The following is a 15,390-nucleotide window of genomic DNA, read 5'->3' as shown; positions in this document are numbered from 1 at the left end:
TGCTTATGTAGAGCTCCAGTACAATGTAACTGTAACAATTTTCTAAAACTATCCAATCACTGAACGTCACTTTCGATCCCTCATTTGCATAACTATCTACAGTATCCCCCTGCTGGCCCAGGGTGAGAACTTCAGTACATAACAACTACTTCAAGGGCTGAGGCATGAGAAAGAGGTTATGGAGCTGACAGACCCCCCAAGTGTCCCTATTTCCCGGGCACATCCTTGATTTAGAGAAGCCGTCCCAGTTTCTGATTTGATCCCGGAATGTCCCGATTTTCCTTAGGATGTCCCTCTTTTCATTGGAGAAATGTATGATCTGCACCCCCCCCCCAAGCCATCTGAATCAATCAATCCTGTATAGGGAAGTTTTAAAAAAAATGTTTACTGTTTTATTACATTTCTATATATGTTGGAAGCTCTCCAGAGCGCTGGGGAAACCCAGGAAGATGTGTGGGGTATAAATAGTTAAATTATCATTGTGGAACGGGACATCCCTATTTTCACCAGAGAAATGTTGGAGGGTATGAGCTGACTGAGATCAAACTATGTTTGGCCCAGGTCTTTAAGACATCACTTCAGAGTATCCAGTTTCTGTGGATGAGATGTGAATGGTCTTCAGTTTGGAAAAGTACATTTCTGGCATTGGAGTACAAAGCGTTTCGCTTGCCACATTCCCATTCTCTGTGTATCTCCTTCCTTCCTCAACAACTGGGACTCAGATCTTTTCTTTCTTTTTGATCATTTATTTTAGCATACTTTAAAAAGAAGAAAAAAGACAAATACCAAATAACTGGACAATTATATACAATCCCAGGCTGTAAGGATAAAGGCATACCTCACAGATATTTTAAGGGAATTCTATATCCGATCTATCCTTCAAATGATATTTTATACTTTTAAATTATGCTTTTATACTTTAAATAATGATTTCAAAGATATGAGGAACACTGCTACATTTTTAATACCACTAGCTGAGTCACGAACAGATTTGACTAAGAAGAACATAACTATTAATATTAAAGCCGCTCGCTTGTTTGATACTTAACATTTAATTTCCTTGGTGTTTCTTATGGCTAATGGTGAACTGAACTAGAAACAGTCAGTTGCTAATAAGGCATAATAAATAAATTATTTTTAAGCATTTTAATAGCACCCTTCCATTGTATTCCCAGGATGGTTCATAAAAAGTAAAATATGACTAAAGATGATAAGCTAAAAGGCCACAAAATAATCATAAAACAGTAAGCAGGATTGAGGAAAACAATCTCAGGAAAATAAAAAATGTATGTCTGGGGCTGAAAGGACCAGGTGGGCCTCTGCAGGGAGTGTATTCCACAACTGGGGCACCACCACAAAGAAGACCCTCACAGGAAGCCCTCTGTCGAACAGCTTAACGTCACATTGGGCCTGGAAATAGACTAGGAGCAGTGTTGTGGGCATAACATTGTACTTAATATGAAAACAATGCCCAGTTAGTAATGTAGCATCTGCATTCTGCACCAAGTGTAGATTCTGAACAACCTTCAATGGCAGCCCAATGTACAGTAGTCTAGACTGGAGTTTACCAGCACAGGGATAACATGGCCAGGCTATCTCTGTTTACATACAGGTGCAGCTGTGGATCAATAAGAAGAACGCAGCGCAGGCTGGCCCATGGGGGCTGTTATGTACTGAGTTGAATAGGATCCAAAATGCAGCAGTCTGATTGGTCCTAGAACAATAGGATCCAAAATGCAGCAGTCTGATTGGTCTTAGAACAATAGGATTCAGAATGCAGCAGTCTGATTGGTCCTAGAACAATGCAGCAGTATGATTGGTCCGCAAGAGCCACCCAATCCAGCTCCAGGTGGAAGTGAATCCACAACCTGATTGGCCTACAGGAGAATCCCGGAATTAGCCAATCACGTGCAGCCCATTGTGTAAATAATGTATATAAAGCAGATATTTGGGGGGAACTTTCATTCCTCCTCACCACTATGAGCTGAATAAAGAGCATGAAATCCACTCTCGACTCTGGGTATATTTCAGGGGTGGATGGGGCCCTGCTCCACCAAACTCAGTCTGCTCACAGCCAACCCCCAAGCCCTGCCTGCCAGCTCCCTCCTCCTCAGTCTCAGTGTTGCACTCACTAGTAGGACTCAGCAGGGAAGAGAATGGGGCAGAACTACAACTTGTTGGTTCTCTGGTGCCACCTACTGTTGGGCCTCCCACCCAACCAGTTCCATTGTGCACCAGCCCCCTGTGCTGTGAACACCACTCCCTTGGGAAGACCAATAACATGCCCACACACTCCTCCTCTCTGCATCTGGGTTTAGCTTCTGTTTGTTGGCCCTCGTCCAACCCATTACTAGAGCCAAGGACTGATTTACAGTACCCACACGCTGCGACCTAATGTATATGGATCACTCAAACATCAACAACATGGAAAATATTTGAGGGCACAGATTTTCATATAGATTGCTCTTATTCAATAAAGAGTAAATTGCTTTCCAATCAGCCAGGAAAGGCATCGTAGCTTGGTCATTACCTAGTCTTAATCATAGCAGTTGACAGGAGCTGCATTCTGATATTTATACATTGGGTTTGCCTTTATCATCACATGCAGCAGCACTCTCCCCAACGGGAACATTTTCAGGATTTCAAAATCACTGTAAACCCTGGAATTCTTAAGATCTGCTGTCAACAAAGGTGAGGCCTTTGGATAGTTGCAGCAGGCAGGTGAACCCACCTCCCTAGTGAGCAAAATCAGTGCTGTTAATTATGAGCACAGTTAGCAGAGCTTCCATCTCAAGGTCACCCCAGTTCTGCAATAAATCTTTTTTTTTTTTTAAAGCATATTAATTAGCATATATATCTCCTTACTTCGCATAGTTTATTCATCATCGGCTCAGCATGGGATCTAAACACAGCACAAAGTTGTTGCTTTCTTGCCACTAGTAAAATGTTCTATTTGAAGAAGCACATTTCTGATATTCCCCCCAAATGTGGCACACTTAAGCGGACAAAATATTTCTGCTTGTCACAAGGAGCATGTACATGTCCTCTTGACCACAAGATATCGCAATCTGCTCCCACTGTACCAGCTTCCGATCTTTCACCAGAAACTGCTCAGTGTTTTCCAAGCTCTTCCACATACCGATAAGGACTAGTAACTTGCTTTGCATGCAACTAACAGAGAGCTACTACAAATCTACCTATACTGAAAAGAATGGGATCAGATAAAAGAGGAGATGATAGCGCTGGGAACACAGGTTGGAATAGAGGAGTGTTGGTGCTGCCAGGAAAGGGAAGGGTCATGATCCAGATTTGGGGGGTCTCACCCTGCGATCGGTTCCATACGAAGAGCCTGAGTTCACTTAGGGCTTCCGTGAGATTCTGGATCTTGCCCTGGAGCTGTGTGTTCTCGCTCTGCAGCTCCTCAATGGCCTCGTGCAGTTCAAACGGGAGCCCCCCACCCCAGAGAAGGGGCAGCAGCAGCAGCCAGAGCATCAATGCCATCTGCACCCCCTCCAACAACCTCGCACTGTGCGGCCGGTGCTCAGCGCAACCTCGCTTCCTTCCCAATCGATCAGCCCGCCTGGGCAATCAATAGCTTGTTAATTACCCCGTCCTCCCTGAACCAAACTCTCTCCCCCTCTCTCTTAAAATAAAAATAAAAACGCGCACAATCTGTGGTCTCAAGAGGACCACAGATGAATTCAGATCCGATATCAAAGGGTGAAGCTGAGTGGTCCTGCCTGCTAGCCCAGCAGATCTCCCAAAGTTGGATCAACTGCATTCATTTACTGGGGAAACTTCCTGTCCCCCAGTCAGGCCAATGCAACTGGGGCCACGTTCACACGACGGTAGAAGCAGCTGACAGCCACATTTTTAAAAATAAAATGACAAATTGGTAGGGGTTGAGGGGATCACAAAAAACTATTGGGGAGCTAAATGCAGCCCATAGGCATGTTACCCCTTTTTTAAGCTGTGTGCCTCTCCACCAGTCAGGATCAATCTGTCAGGCACGAGCCAGCAGTAAATCACACCAGGCCAGTTGGAGTTAACTCTTTATTAGCAAGAACACGATCTGCACAGACTTGGCTGAGTGACAGGCTTAATGAGCACAGCAGCTCATCCCTGGTAGGTCTTGCCCCATGGATCAGTTGCTGAGACTGAAAGTCCCTGCCTCCCGACATCCGTCTAAGTCCCCTCCTCTCCAGGGCTTTCCCCAAGCAATCAGAGACTGTGTCTGCATGCAGCCAACCTCTCCTCCGCTCTTTTCACGCCTCTCCTGGTTCTGGGAGATGGGGAGGGACTTGCTCCATGACTCTTCACCAGCCTGACTCATCTCTGCCTCTTGGCCTCCCTTCTCTCCTGCTTCAGCTTCTGTCTCTGATTCTGGACCTCTCTGCCACAGACTCTCCCAGCTCACTAAGCCCTGGTACCTCTTCAGCTTCTGACACCTCTTCCCAGTCCTCCCTCTGACTACTCATGGTTGTCTCACCACCACTCCCTGGGCTCTGAACCTTCTTCCCTTGGTGGTTCCCCAGATGGTTCATCCCAGCATCCCTCTGTGACCAAGCAGTCCATGAAACCACCTATGCTCAACCTATACTTTTGTAAATAAACTCAAACATTACATAACACCAGTCAGCCCCCAGTGGCTTCCTTCCAAAGGAAGCCAAACATAGGTAAGCCCTCGTGCACACCTAGAATGTCGCAAAACTCAGAGAACGGGGTGTGTATCAAAGTGGGATAAATTGATTCAAAATGGTTCTGGTCATGCTAATGCCTCACTTGCAGTTTTAATCTGTTCCCTGGCAGGGAGGATGGTCTGGCTAAACAGCCTCGGCCCAGTATACCTGAACGAGCATCTCCACCCCCATCGTTCTGCCCGGACACTGAGGTCCAGCTCCGAGGGCCTTCTGGCAGTTCCCTCACTGCCAGAAGTGAGGTTACAGGGAACCAGGCAGAGGGCCTTCTCGGTAGTGGCACCCGCCCTGTGGGACACCCTCTCATCAGATGTCAAGGAAATAAAGAACTATCTGCCTTTTAGAAGACATCTGAAGGCAACCCTGTTTCAGGAAGTCTTTAACGTTTGATGTTTTATCATGTTTTTAATATTCTGTTGGGAGCTGCCCAGAGTAGCTGGGGATCCCAGCCAGATGGGTAGGGTATGAATGAAAATAACAATAATTACAGCCACCACATCACCAGGCATAGCCACATACTGGAAGGGTCAAATGGTCCTCTGCCCCTGTGATGCTGCAGTGGCTTGCCAGCACAAAGGATGAATTGATTGATGGGGTAGTGGTTGGATACAGGGCTTTCAAGCATTTCGGCTGGGAGTTCTGCTGAGGTTAATGCCAAAATCATTTACTTAACGAATTATATCCTGCCTTTCCTCCGAGCTCAAGACATGGTTCTCTTCCTCCCCATTTTATCCACAGAACAATCCTGTTCTGGTTAGGCTGAGACTGTGACTGGACCAAGGTCACCCTGTGAAATTCATGGCCCAGTGAGGATTTGAACTCTGGTCCCTTAGGTGCTAGTCTAAGCTCTCTGACTTCTACATCATGCTGGCTGAGAGCTGCTGAGCTGAGTGCAATGACTAGGGAATGTCTCTGCACCCTTGGATACCCTGGGCAGAGTCTTATACCTCCAGAGCCCACCACTCTGCCTGCTGCCAGTTTGGCCCATATACACACACCCGACCCTCTGCCATTCTCCTTCCCTCCAGGATCTGCTAAGCCACAGCGGGACTGGCAGGGCAGAAGGCAGAGAGGGCAGCAGTAGGTGGAGCCACTCTGGGAGGCACTGGGAATAAGGAGCAGGAAGCTGACAGATAGGACTACCACCTGGCTGCAAGTCAGAAGGTAGGCAGGTGGGGGCCCATCAATGGCAAGCAAGGTTGGTAAGGCAGTGCCCCATTATCCCTAATGGGCAGCCGTCCATGGGCCAGCTGCAGAGCTTCCCTTGCGGCAGAGGGCGCAGAGCCAGCTTCTGGGTGCCTGTCGGGACCTGTCTCAAAGGTGCAGCAAATAAGCAATTTGCACAGCAAGGATTGCAGAAGAAAGTGTGAAATTAGTTTCTAGGGGGCGAGGGGGATTTATTTTGTTTTAAAATAAAAATCGCAGCATGAAGTGGTTGCATGAGAGGAGAAAATAAATAGAAAACAGAGGAGGAGGGCGTGAGACCGCAAGGAAGCACACACAGAGTCATTGGGAGGTGTGAAAGATTACACAGAAAGAGAGAGATAAAAGAAGTCACAAGGTGGCATAAAAGAAACAAGGGGAGAACATCTCCATGGCAGAACAAAAGTCACAAGAGGCAGGAAAATAAATCACAGAGAGTTCTGAGGGGGAAACAAAGCAAGGGGGGGGTGACGTTTTGCAAAGTGAGCTGGGGGGGTAACCAGTCACTTCTAAGGTGTATGGAGGGATGAAAATATCCTGTTATAGGCTGTTGTTGCTGTTTCATTCTCAGAGAATAAGAGATACAGCAATGAGTTAACAGGTTGGAGCAGAACCTTAAGTCAGCTAATGAAGAACATGTTGCTGTTTATTTGCTTGCGCTTCAAACATTTATTTATTGCATTTCTAATCCCACCTTTTTCTCCAAGGAGCTCAATTGCCCTTTGTGGGGCACATGGTTTTCCTCCTCCTCATTTAATCCCCACCACAACCCTGTGGGGTAGGTTAGGCTGAGTGGCAGTGACCGGCCCAAAGTCGCCCAATGAGCTTCATGGCCAAGTAGGGATTTGAACCCTGGTCTCCCAGGTCCTAGTCCAACACTCTAAGCACTACACCACATTGGCTCTCATTTCCTGCCCTGCCCCGCATCACAAACTGCCATAACTTGGATAGTGTGGAATTTGTTGGGCTCTGGGGATGAGCCTTTGCTAAAAACCTGGGTGGTCACACACACACAAGTCATCAGACCGCTTGCAACTCGGGGCCACAGCAGAGAAGGCCCTCCCCTGGTTGCCATCAGATCAACCAAGAGGGCTTAGGATAAAGCCAGGACCGTGCAGGTGTTACCTCAGGTAACCAGGTCCCAAATTGTTCAGGGCTTTATAAGTCAGCAAACAGAACCTTTAAAGAAGTGTATGGATTTATGCTGATTTTTTGTTCGTTTGTTTTATTGTCCCAGTTTTCAGTGGATTGTGGGTTTTTATGCACAGCTGCTTAGAAATGTAACTATTTAAGCGGCATATAAATGTCTTAAATAAATAAATTGGCAGATCATGTTGCTCCATCGACAGAAGTGTTTCGTGATTACAGGAGGCTGTTCCGTTAACAACCTAAACAGCGGAGTTTTGCACAAGTGGCTGTTAGGTTTGCTTAATAGTGATGTGGTCAATGGTGCTACTCAGAGGTATGTCTTTGTAATTATAACCTGCATGGCAGCACATCTGTGAGCTCTTAACAATTCAACACACCTGTAGTATCTTAACAATTTAGCTAATTAGCAGGGGGGAGTTTATCTGCTGCATCGAATGGGTAATTGATTATTTTGAAATCTGTATTTAAGTTGACCTAATGCTTTGTGTAGGGTCGCGGGTGGCGCTGTGGGTTAAACCACAGAGCCTAGGGCTTGCCGATCAGAAGGTCAGTGGTTTGAATCCCCGTGACGGGGTGAGCTCCCGTTGCTCGGTCCCTACTCCTGCCAACCTAGCAGTTCAAAAGCACGTCAGAGTGCAAGTAGATAAATAGGTACCGCTCCGGCGGGAAGGTAAACGGTGTTTCCGTGCGCTGCTCTGGTTCGCCAGAAGCGGCTTAGTCATGCTGGCCACATGACCCGGAAGCTGTACGCCGGCTCTCTTGGCCAATAAAGCGAGATGAGCGCCGCAACCACAGAGTCGTCCGCGACTGGACCTAATGGTCAGGGGTCCCTTTACCTTTAATGCTTTGTGTGGTACTCGCTGGTGTAGAGTGGTGAGTTGTAAGTGTTTGATTATTATTTAAAATAAAATAAGCAAAGATATTGCAGGCTAGTTTTCATTCCATTGCCCCAGTCGCTGCGCAAACTCGGTTGGCGAAGAAAGTCCAACAGCAGCAACTTCTGAGCCAACCTTAAGGCAGCCTTACACAGTGCACAACCCAGGAGTCAAATCTTGAGATTAACCAACACATGGGTCACTGTCATCAAGCCATCCCAGTCCAGGTGATGGCTGTATCTCACACACCAGCCTCAGCTGGAAAAGGGATGCAGTGAGCCACTGCAGAAACTTATTGAACCATCCATTGACAACAATGGCTCAATAAGCACCCCCTCCGCCCAATACTACTCATCTGTCCAGAACAAGCAAACTGCCCAGTTCCCCAACCTGGGAACTGCCTACCCAAAGGGCTTCCCATCTTCTGGGATTCAGCGTCAACTCATGCATTCAGTTCAGTGTGTGCACTTTCAGATGGTGGGTGCCTCAGGCTCCAGAAATATGATGCTTTTTATCAACACACAACCTGCCTTCTTCATGCACGTTGCTTTTCAAAAGATAAAAGAGGAGAGGTCCTCGCAGCAAGGAGTTTGCAATACAAAATTCATCACAGGTAAGACAACAGAAGAAAAGGGGGCAAGCAGAAGTAGGGAAGAAAAGGGGGATCCTTTGTGTTATTTCAGGTACATGTACTTATGCTTATTTACAGCTACTAGGGTATGTGCAAAAATATACACACCCCAACCCATTTTGTCACTTCACATCTGATCCCCGGAAAGATGATGCCACAGTACATTTGTTAATCTCCTGATGTACCGCAAGTCTCTATTTTGTCCCAATTTGTGTTTATTCAGCTATGGTGTGCGTGTTTTTTTTAAAAAATCCCCTTCCCACTCACCCTTTTTACGTCACTTTGGAGTTTTGTACATCTAAAAAGTGGTATATGAATGCTTAAAACAAATGGAGCTGCACCGGCGTCCCTCAAAACTCAATTCAGGTTTTTTTCCCTCGCTCTCTTTCCCCCACCACGCTAGTGTAAAATGCGCAAAAGTGAGTCAGGCTCTCGCCACCCTCCGCCAGAGGCAGCAGCCGCTGAACTGAGCCGCCCGAGCACAGCCTCCGAAAGGCGCTCCCGGCGTTTTCCGATTGGCTCCGGCTTCTCGCTCGATCGTCCACTGCCGCCTTCTCGGAACGCTCCTGACGTCACGCAGAACTGCCCGAAGGAAAACCCGAGCGGTTCCGAGCTGCCGCCGAGCTCTTCCGAAGCCCTCCTCACAGGAACGCCGCCATTTTCCGAAAGCTTCGCGAAAGGCCCTCGGAAGGCTGCCGTTCAAAACTGAAAGGCAATGATGGTGCCGCTCTATCCCTCGACATCTCTGTGGCGAAACCTCCCTCTCTCCCCCCGCCCCTCTATAGCTTTACAGTCGGGTTGGAAAAGCTGTTCGAACGTAGGCCGGAAGTGCCCGCGAGACTCCCTGCGCCGCAAAGCGGAAGAGGCGGGCAGCACCGAGAGGTGGGAGGGAGCTGGTATAAAACCCCCTCGCGCCGGCTCCGGACCTCCTTTTCCGTTTCCGGCTGTCGTCGCGAGAAGAGGGTAAGGAGTGGGCCTCGTGTTTGTCCTGGACGGGGGAAGTGGGATTATCCCGGTTGGAGGGGAGGGAAGAGAATTGGGGGCAGTGAGGGCAGGTTCGGGGTCCTCTCCCGCAGTGTATGGGCCTGAGGCCTACCAGATAGTGGGGAGGGGAAGTTGGGTTGGAGGGGGCTGTCACGTGGCCAGTCCCTCCATTTCAGTCTTGTAGGTTGATTTCAATTGTCTGGGCACAAAAAGGGCTTGTGCGTCGCCTAATTCCTACCCTCATTCCCGGAGGCAGCGCGCAGGTTCATTTTACTTTTGGTATGCGCTAAGATTGGGCTAATTTTTTAACAGTTAAGGGGCTCTCTCTTTCCCTTACCGTGTTGAGGATGCTTGTCAGCTCCTGAGTCCGGTTTTTGTGTGTGTGAAATAGTCTGTGCATTGGTGCCTCGCTAGCTTGAGGTTAGAATGAATGCGTGGCATGTTACAAAGGTATAATATGACTCTGTGTGTGGTAAGAATTAATGCAGGGTTCATTGACCCAATGATGAGCTTTGAAATATGTCATTCACCCGAACCCAAATTCTTAGAAATGTAAATGAAATAAAATCAAGCATGAATGATATATAATCAACATTTAGCAACCATCAATTGCCATCTCTAGGATTCCCAAAATGTAAAAATTAGATATCTTATTAAATACAGAGGCAACTCAATGGCGAGGGAGGTGCACTCTATATTCCCACACCCTTTTTATCTGAGGTTCATGATTCCTAAGTAATTTGTTGTTCGTTCATTTGCACTATCCCTTGTAAACTTCATTTCAACCCCAAGGTCTTTATTTACCTTCTACATAGTCCCATTGACCTCAGGGTGCTCAGTATCCACCACTTTGGGAAACCCTGGTTAACAATGTTATAAGGGTAGATTATGTCTTATGGTAAACAGCAACTCATTTGCAGGCATCTTCCTAATCACATGATCTCAATGTTATTGTCCTCCTTTTAAGTTTATATTTCCCTTACCATCATTGGCTGTGTCTCTACTTGCTGTGACATAGCAGGGGGAAGAAGATACAACAGAATTCTACTACTACCACTCACTGATAGAAGAAGTAGTATTTAAACAAATAGCCTATTCTTGAGGCCTAATAATTGCCTTTTGTCTACTGTATTGTAGTGTGCTGTATTAGGAATCTGATGAACATAGCCCCCTCTTTGTTACTACATTTATATCCCACTTTTTCTCCAAGGAGATCAAGGTGGCATACACACTTCTCCCACCTCCAGTTCATCTTTACAAGTGAGTGAGGTTAGCCTGAGAGAGCGAGAAAGAATGATTGAGTGAGTGAAGGTGAGCCACTGAGTTTCATTGAGTGGGGACTTGGGCCTAATCTGCCAGGTCCTAGTCCAGCATTCTAACCACAACAGCACATTGTCTCTTTCATTGTGTTGGGAGAGGAGTGTGACATTTAGAGGTACCAGGATGTCAAGACTGGAATAATGTGTAAAGGAGCATAAAATTAGAGGGGAAATACCTAAAGCAGGAGAGTGTGAGGACATAGACGGATATTCACTGGGCTTCTGACAATGCCATATTTCTTTTTCTTCTCATTGCTTGGTCTTCTCATCCCTAGGATTCTGCACGATGTCTGCCCATCTGCAATGGATGATAGTGCGCAACTGCTCGAGTTTCCTTATCAAAAGGAACAAGCAAATATATAGCACGGTGAGCTGCCCTCAATTTAAAAATAAAAATCGGGAGCCTTGACCTTCTACCCTCTTTGCTGAAAATTCTAGTCCTTATTTCCTTCCTAAAGAACTTTGCTGATCTAGGTTTTATTTTCCAACAATTCTGTTTCCCTTTTTGAAGCAAAAAAGGGGGGAGGAATCCCTCACTTTCAAACACATTCTTAAGCTCTCCTCTTTTCCTCTTGGAACCCAGGAGTCCTAGTAACATGTTTTCTTGTTTCTTCCAAGGAACCAAACAACCTCAAAGCCCGCAACTCTTTCCGCTACAATGGACTGATTCATCGCAAGACTGTTGGGGTGGAACCTGCAGCTGATGGAAAGGGCATTGTTGTGGTCCTCAAGAAGCGTGCAGGTGGGTTAGCCTAGTTTAGAGCAAAATAATGCTGAATGGAGTGAGGGGGCGGAGGTTGGGGGGAAGAGTGTGAGCAGGGTGTAAAAGATCTGTTTAGTGAATAAGCACTACAATAGGGTGGTGGAAGCAGTCCCACCAGACCATAGAAAATTTGGTAGAGTGCCAGAGGGATGCAGTTTTGTGGCTGGAGGGAGAGGGACTTACCCCTTTTGCCCACACTGCCTGGCTGTCCCAAGTGCCCATATTCATTCCAGCCATTGTTTAAAAATGAAATTCTAAATCCTTGAAAATACGGATTTGGGGAACAGGAAAAGTTATCAAAAATTAAGGTCTGCATATTTCTCTGTGGGGTCATAAAATCACCAGTGCTCTTCAACGTCTCTACATGATATCACTTGGAGATAGATCATCTGGGGCCAGGGAGTGGGTTTACTTTGATATGCTGATGAGACTCATCTCTCTAGTTCCATGCCACCCTGTTCTGGGGAGGCCAGACAGTTCTGAATCTGTGTCTGGAGCCAGTGGCAGACTGGATGAAGGTACACAAACTGAAATTTAAATCGGAACAAGACAACAGTGCTGTTGGGTAGGAGTTCTATTGGTTCAGGAACAGGAGGTTGTCCTGTTTTGGATGATGTTGCGCTTCCCAAGATCTCCTGCATCCGGCTTGTTGGATGTTCACAAATCTGCTGTGGCTTGGAGTACTTTTGCCGAAGTTCAGCTGCTTTGCCAGATGTGCCTTACCTGATAGTCAGTTCTGGGTATGGTCCTACGTGCATATCTCACTTTTGCTACTGCTATGCGATTTGTGTGGAGCTGCCTTTGAAAACCACAGAAAAACCAATAGGTGCAGAAGGCTGCTGCGGAAATCTTGACTGGGGCAAGCTGTTGCGATTGTGTGGCCACCCCCCCCCCCTTTATGATGTATATAGGATTAATTCTTTCAGTGTTTAATTGTATTTTAATGATCAATATTTCTGTGTTTTTAGCGGTTCTTGTTTTTATCTGTAAGCCACCTTGAATCCTGTCAAGGGAAAAGGCGGAAAATAAATAACACCGGGTATACTTGCTCTCAGTCTGTTTCCCCATGCAATTCAAGGTGCTGATTACATATAAAACCCTATTCTGACTGCGACCAATTTCTCTGAAGGGCAATCTCCTCTTTTGTGAATCTTCCCATCCTTTAAGATCAGCCATTGTCCCTCACTTGTGTGTGCTGCCATCTAGAACGTGAATTTGGACTGAAAGTCTTGAGCTGAAAAATTAAGCTGAGCTTACTGGGTAGGTCTTAGGCAGGCCACTGTGTCTCTCAACTTCAGCTGCAATATGGGGTGAAAATACTGGCCTACCCCGCGTGGTGACTATAATGTGGGAACCTGAGAATCTCCAGATGTTGCTGGACTACATCTCTCCTTATTTTGAAGGGACGCAGGTGGCGCTGTGGTCTAAACCACTGTGCCTCTTTGGCTTGCTGATAGGAAGGTCGGCAGTTCTAATCCGTGCAAGTGGGTGGGCTCCCATTGCTCTTTCCCAGCTCCTGCCAACCTAGCAGTTCGAAAGCACATCAGTACAAGTAGATAAATAGGTGCTGCTGCAGCAGGAAGGTAAATGTTATTTCTGTGCATTCTGGTTTCCATCACGGTGTTCCGTTGTGCCAGAAGCGGTTTAGTCATGCTGGCCACATGACCCGGAAAGCTGTCTGGACAAACGCCGGCTCCCTGGGCCTGGAAAGTGAGCTGAGCCCCACACCCCATAGTTGCCTTTGACTGACTTGACTGTCCAGGGGACATTTACCGTTTTACCTTTATTCTAATTATTGACCATTCTGACGGGGGCTGATGGTAAGGACTTCCAAACTATTACATTTTTCTCTTAAGTGCACTGGTGTGTCATTTGCTATTGCTGCTTCCATCTTAGAGATTCTAGGTTCTTGTTCCATCCATGCGACCTAACCTTTCACTCTTGCAGGCCAGCGGAAGCCAGCCACCTCTTACGAGAAGATCACCATCAACAAAAATGCCCGTGCCACTCTTAGCAGCCTCCGCCACATCATCCGCAAGAACAACTACCGCAAAGACCTGCGCATGGTAAGATGAGGCCCTTTGGTTTCTCCCTCTGTAGATTTGCACTGGGATATATTTAGTCTCCATATGGAGCATATGGTGGCAATTCATCAGAAACAAAATGGCATGGTAAGCTGGCATTTTAGAGTGAAAATTGAGATGTTTACGAAATCTATCTAACGCTATGAATGTTCAAAGTGTGGTGCAGTCAATGAAAAGCGCCCTTCTGTGTAAAACCAGGGTTACGATAGCATGTTTTGAATTGCAAAAGACATTGAGAAATTGCCAAAGGGTTTCTGTTTCACTCCTGCTTTAGGAGTGAAGATGGTTCTGCTCATTTAAGTTGGTAGATCTGAAAAGAGGCGGGGAGGAGAGGAGGGTATTACAAGTTTGAGGAACAGTATAGAAATGAGGTGTTTCAGGATCTGGGTTTTGTAAGAAACCGCTGGAGGTGCTTAACCTGGAAATAACTGATGTGCTTTGCAGCCTCAGTTTTCCATCGGAGGCTCTTGTTGGCTCACTTCTCCTCTTAACTCTCTCTCAGGCTGCTCTGCGTCGTGCCAGTGCAATTCTGCGCAGCCAGAAGCCGGTGGTGGTGAAGAAGAAGCGAACTCGGGCTACAAAGGCTACATAAAACAGTTGTCAGATTATCCAATAAAGGATTAGAACCAGAACATGGCGTTGCTGATTGGTGTTAATAGATTGAAACCTGGCTTGTTTCTTCCCCAGTGAATACAAGCCCTGGTCTGCAGTTGTCATTTTGCTGAATTTCCTCCCAAAAGGCAAAAGAGGCTGTGTTGCTCCCTGTTCTGCAGAGATTCCTTTGCACCAAGAGAACATCATAGGCCAGTCAATTCAAAAAATTAGTGGCCAAATACTCTCCTACCTTGCTTGATAACTTGGTTTCTCATACACATACAACTACTTTGCATTGTGGACTCTCTTGTCCCAATTGTTGGGAAGCTTACTCTTTTATAACTCCTGCTGAGAATAGCACTCTGAGACTATAATGGAAGTGGCCTCTGTAAAAGCATATAGCACTATACATGTGGTAGGCTTTAAGGTGCTACAAGACAAATTCAGTAGTGGGGGAAAAAAGGAATAGAAGAAAGGCATAGGAGGAAATGGGATGGGGTGGGGAGAGAAAATAAAAGGAGCCAGTCTTTTAAGTCTCCATGTCCACTATTGGGGGTCATGGAGGTGATTTACAGATGCTTGTTTAATTGCCTTGACAATGACCAACAGATGGCAGTTTAGAGCTAAGAAAACTCCTTGTTCCCACCCAGTACACATCCATTTTTTCTTGTCCCAAGGGATAGATGAATACCAATGAATTTTATTCTAAGGTGAGGCTTAGAAGCACTTGAAAACCAGCTCTTGTGTTAATGTCTCTGCCTCAAATATAAGAGCTGGCTGCTGAATGATCATTGCACTTTGCGCTCGTTCAGAGCGTCGTCGTGTGAGAGAGCAACGATGCAGGCAAAAACAATGATGGGCTGCTGCCTGCAGAATCCGGTAGTTAAGCTAGGAAAGTCACTGGTGAGAGAAGGCATAAGCTGCAATTCTAGCTCCACTTACCTGAGAGTAACTGAATTCACTAGGACCTACATCTAAGTAGACACAGGGTTGCATCAAATATTTTCACAAACATTTCTGTTCCCTTTCCCCTTGCATTTAGTGGTTGGAGAAGCCGCAGAAAGACTTGATAAGAGGCTAGACTAGCCCTA

At 46.5% G+C, this 15,390-nt stretch overlaps 1 protein-coding gene across 1 annotated transcript; it reads left to right on the top strand.

Annotated features, from left to right (window-relative positions):
• The first annotated feature begins 9,367 nt into the window (after window positions 1-9,367).
• Window positions 9,368-14,337, top strand: RPL28 (ribosomal protein L28). The gene is made up of 5 exons (XM_080977512.1): window positions 9,368-9,518; window positions 11,134-11,225; window positions 11,477-11,600; window positions 13,569-13,687; window positions 14,208-14,337. The coding sequence occupies exons 2-5, from the start codon at window positions 11,145-11,147 to the stop codon at window positions 14,295-14,297; spliced, it is 414 nt and encodes a 137-aa protein (XP_080833638.1). The 5' UTR covers window positions 9,368-9,518; window positions 11,134-11,144; the 3' UTR covers window positions 14,298-14,337.
• Window positions 14,338-15,390: the final 1,053 nt, after the last annotated feature.

This window comes from Podarcis pityusensis (assembly GCF_964106645.2).
Source record: "Podarcis pityusensis genome assembly, chromosome: 13".
NCBI classification, from domain to species: domain Eukaryota; kingdom Metazoa; phylum Chordata; class Lepidosauria; order Squamata; family Lacertidae; genus Podarcis; species Podarcis pityusensis.
This window is presented reverse-complemented; position numbering and strand designations above follow the sequence as displayed.

What these genes read in the sequence shown, in the direction of transcription:
- RPL28 (XM_080977512.1), top strand. Translation starts at nt 11,145, where the DNA reads ATGTCTGCCCATCTGCAATGGATGATAGTGCGCAACTGCTCGAGTTTC. An exon ending in ACAAGCAAATATATAGCACG is followed by an intron (nt 11,226 to 11,476) that starts GTGAGCTGCCCT and finishes GTTTCTTCCAAG; the next exon opens with GAACCAAACAACCTCAAAGC. An exon ending in ACCGCAAAGACCTGCGCATG is followed by an intron (nt 13,688 to 14,207) that starts GTAAGATGAGGC and finishes ACTCTCTCTCAG; the next exon opens with GCTGCTCTGCGTCGTGCCAG.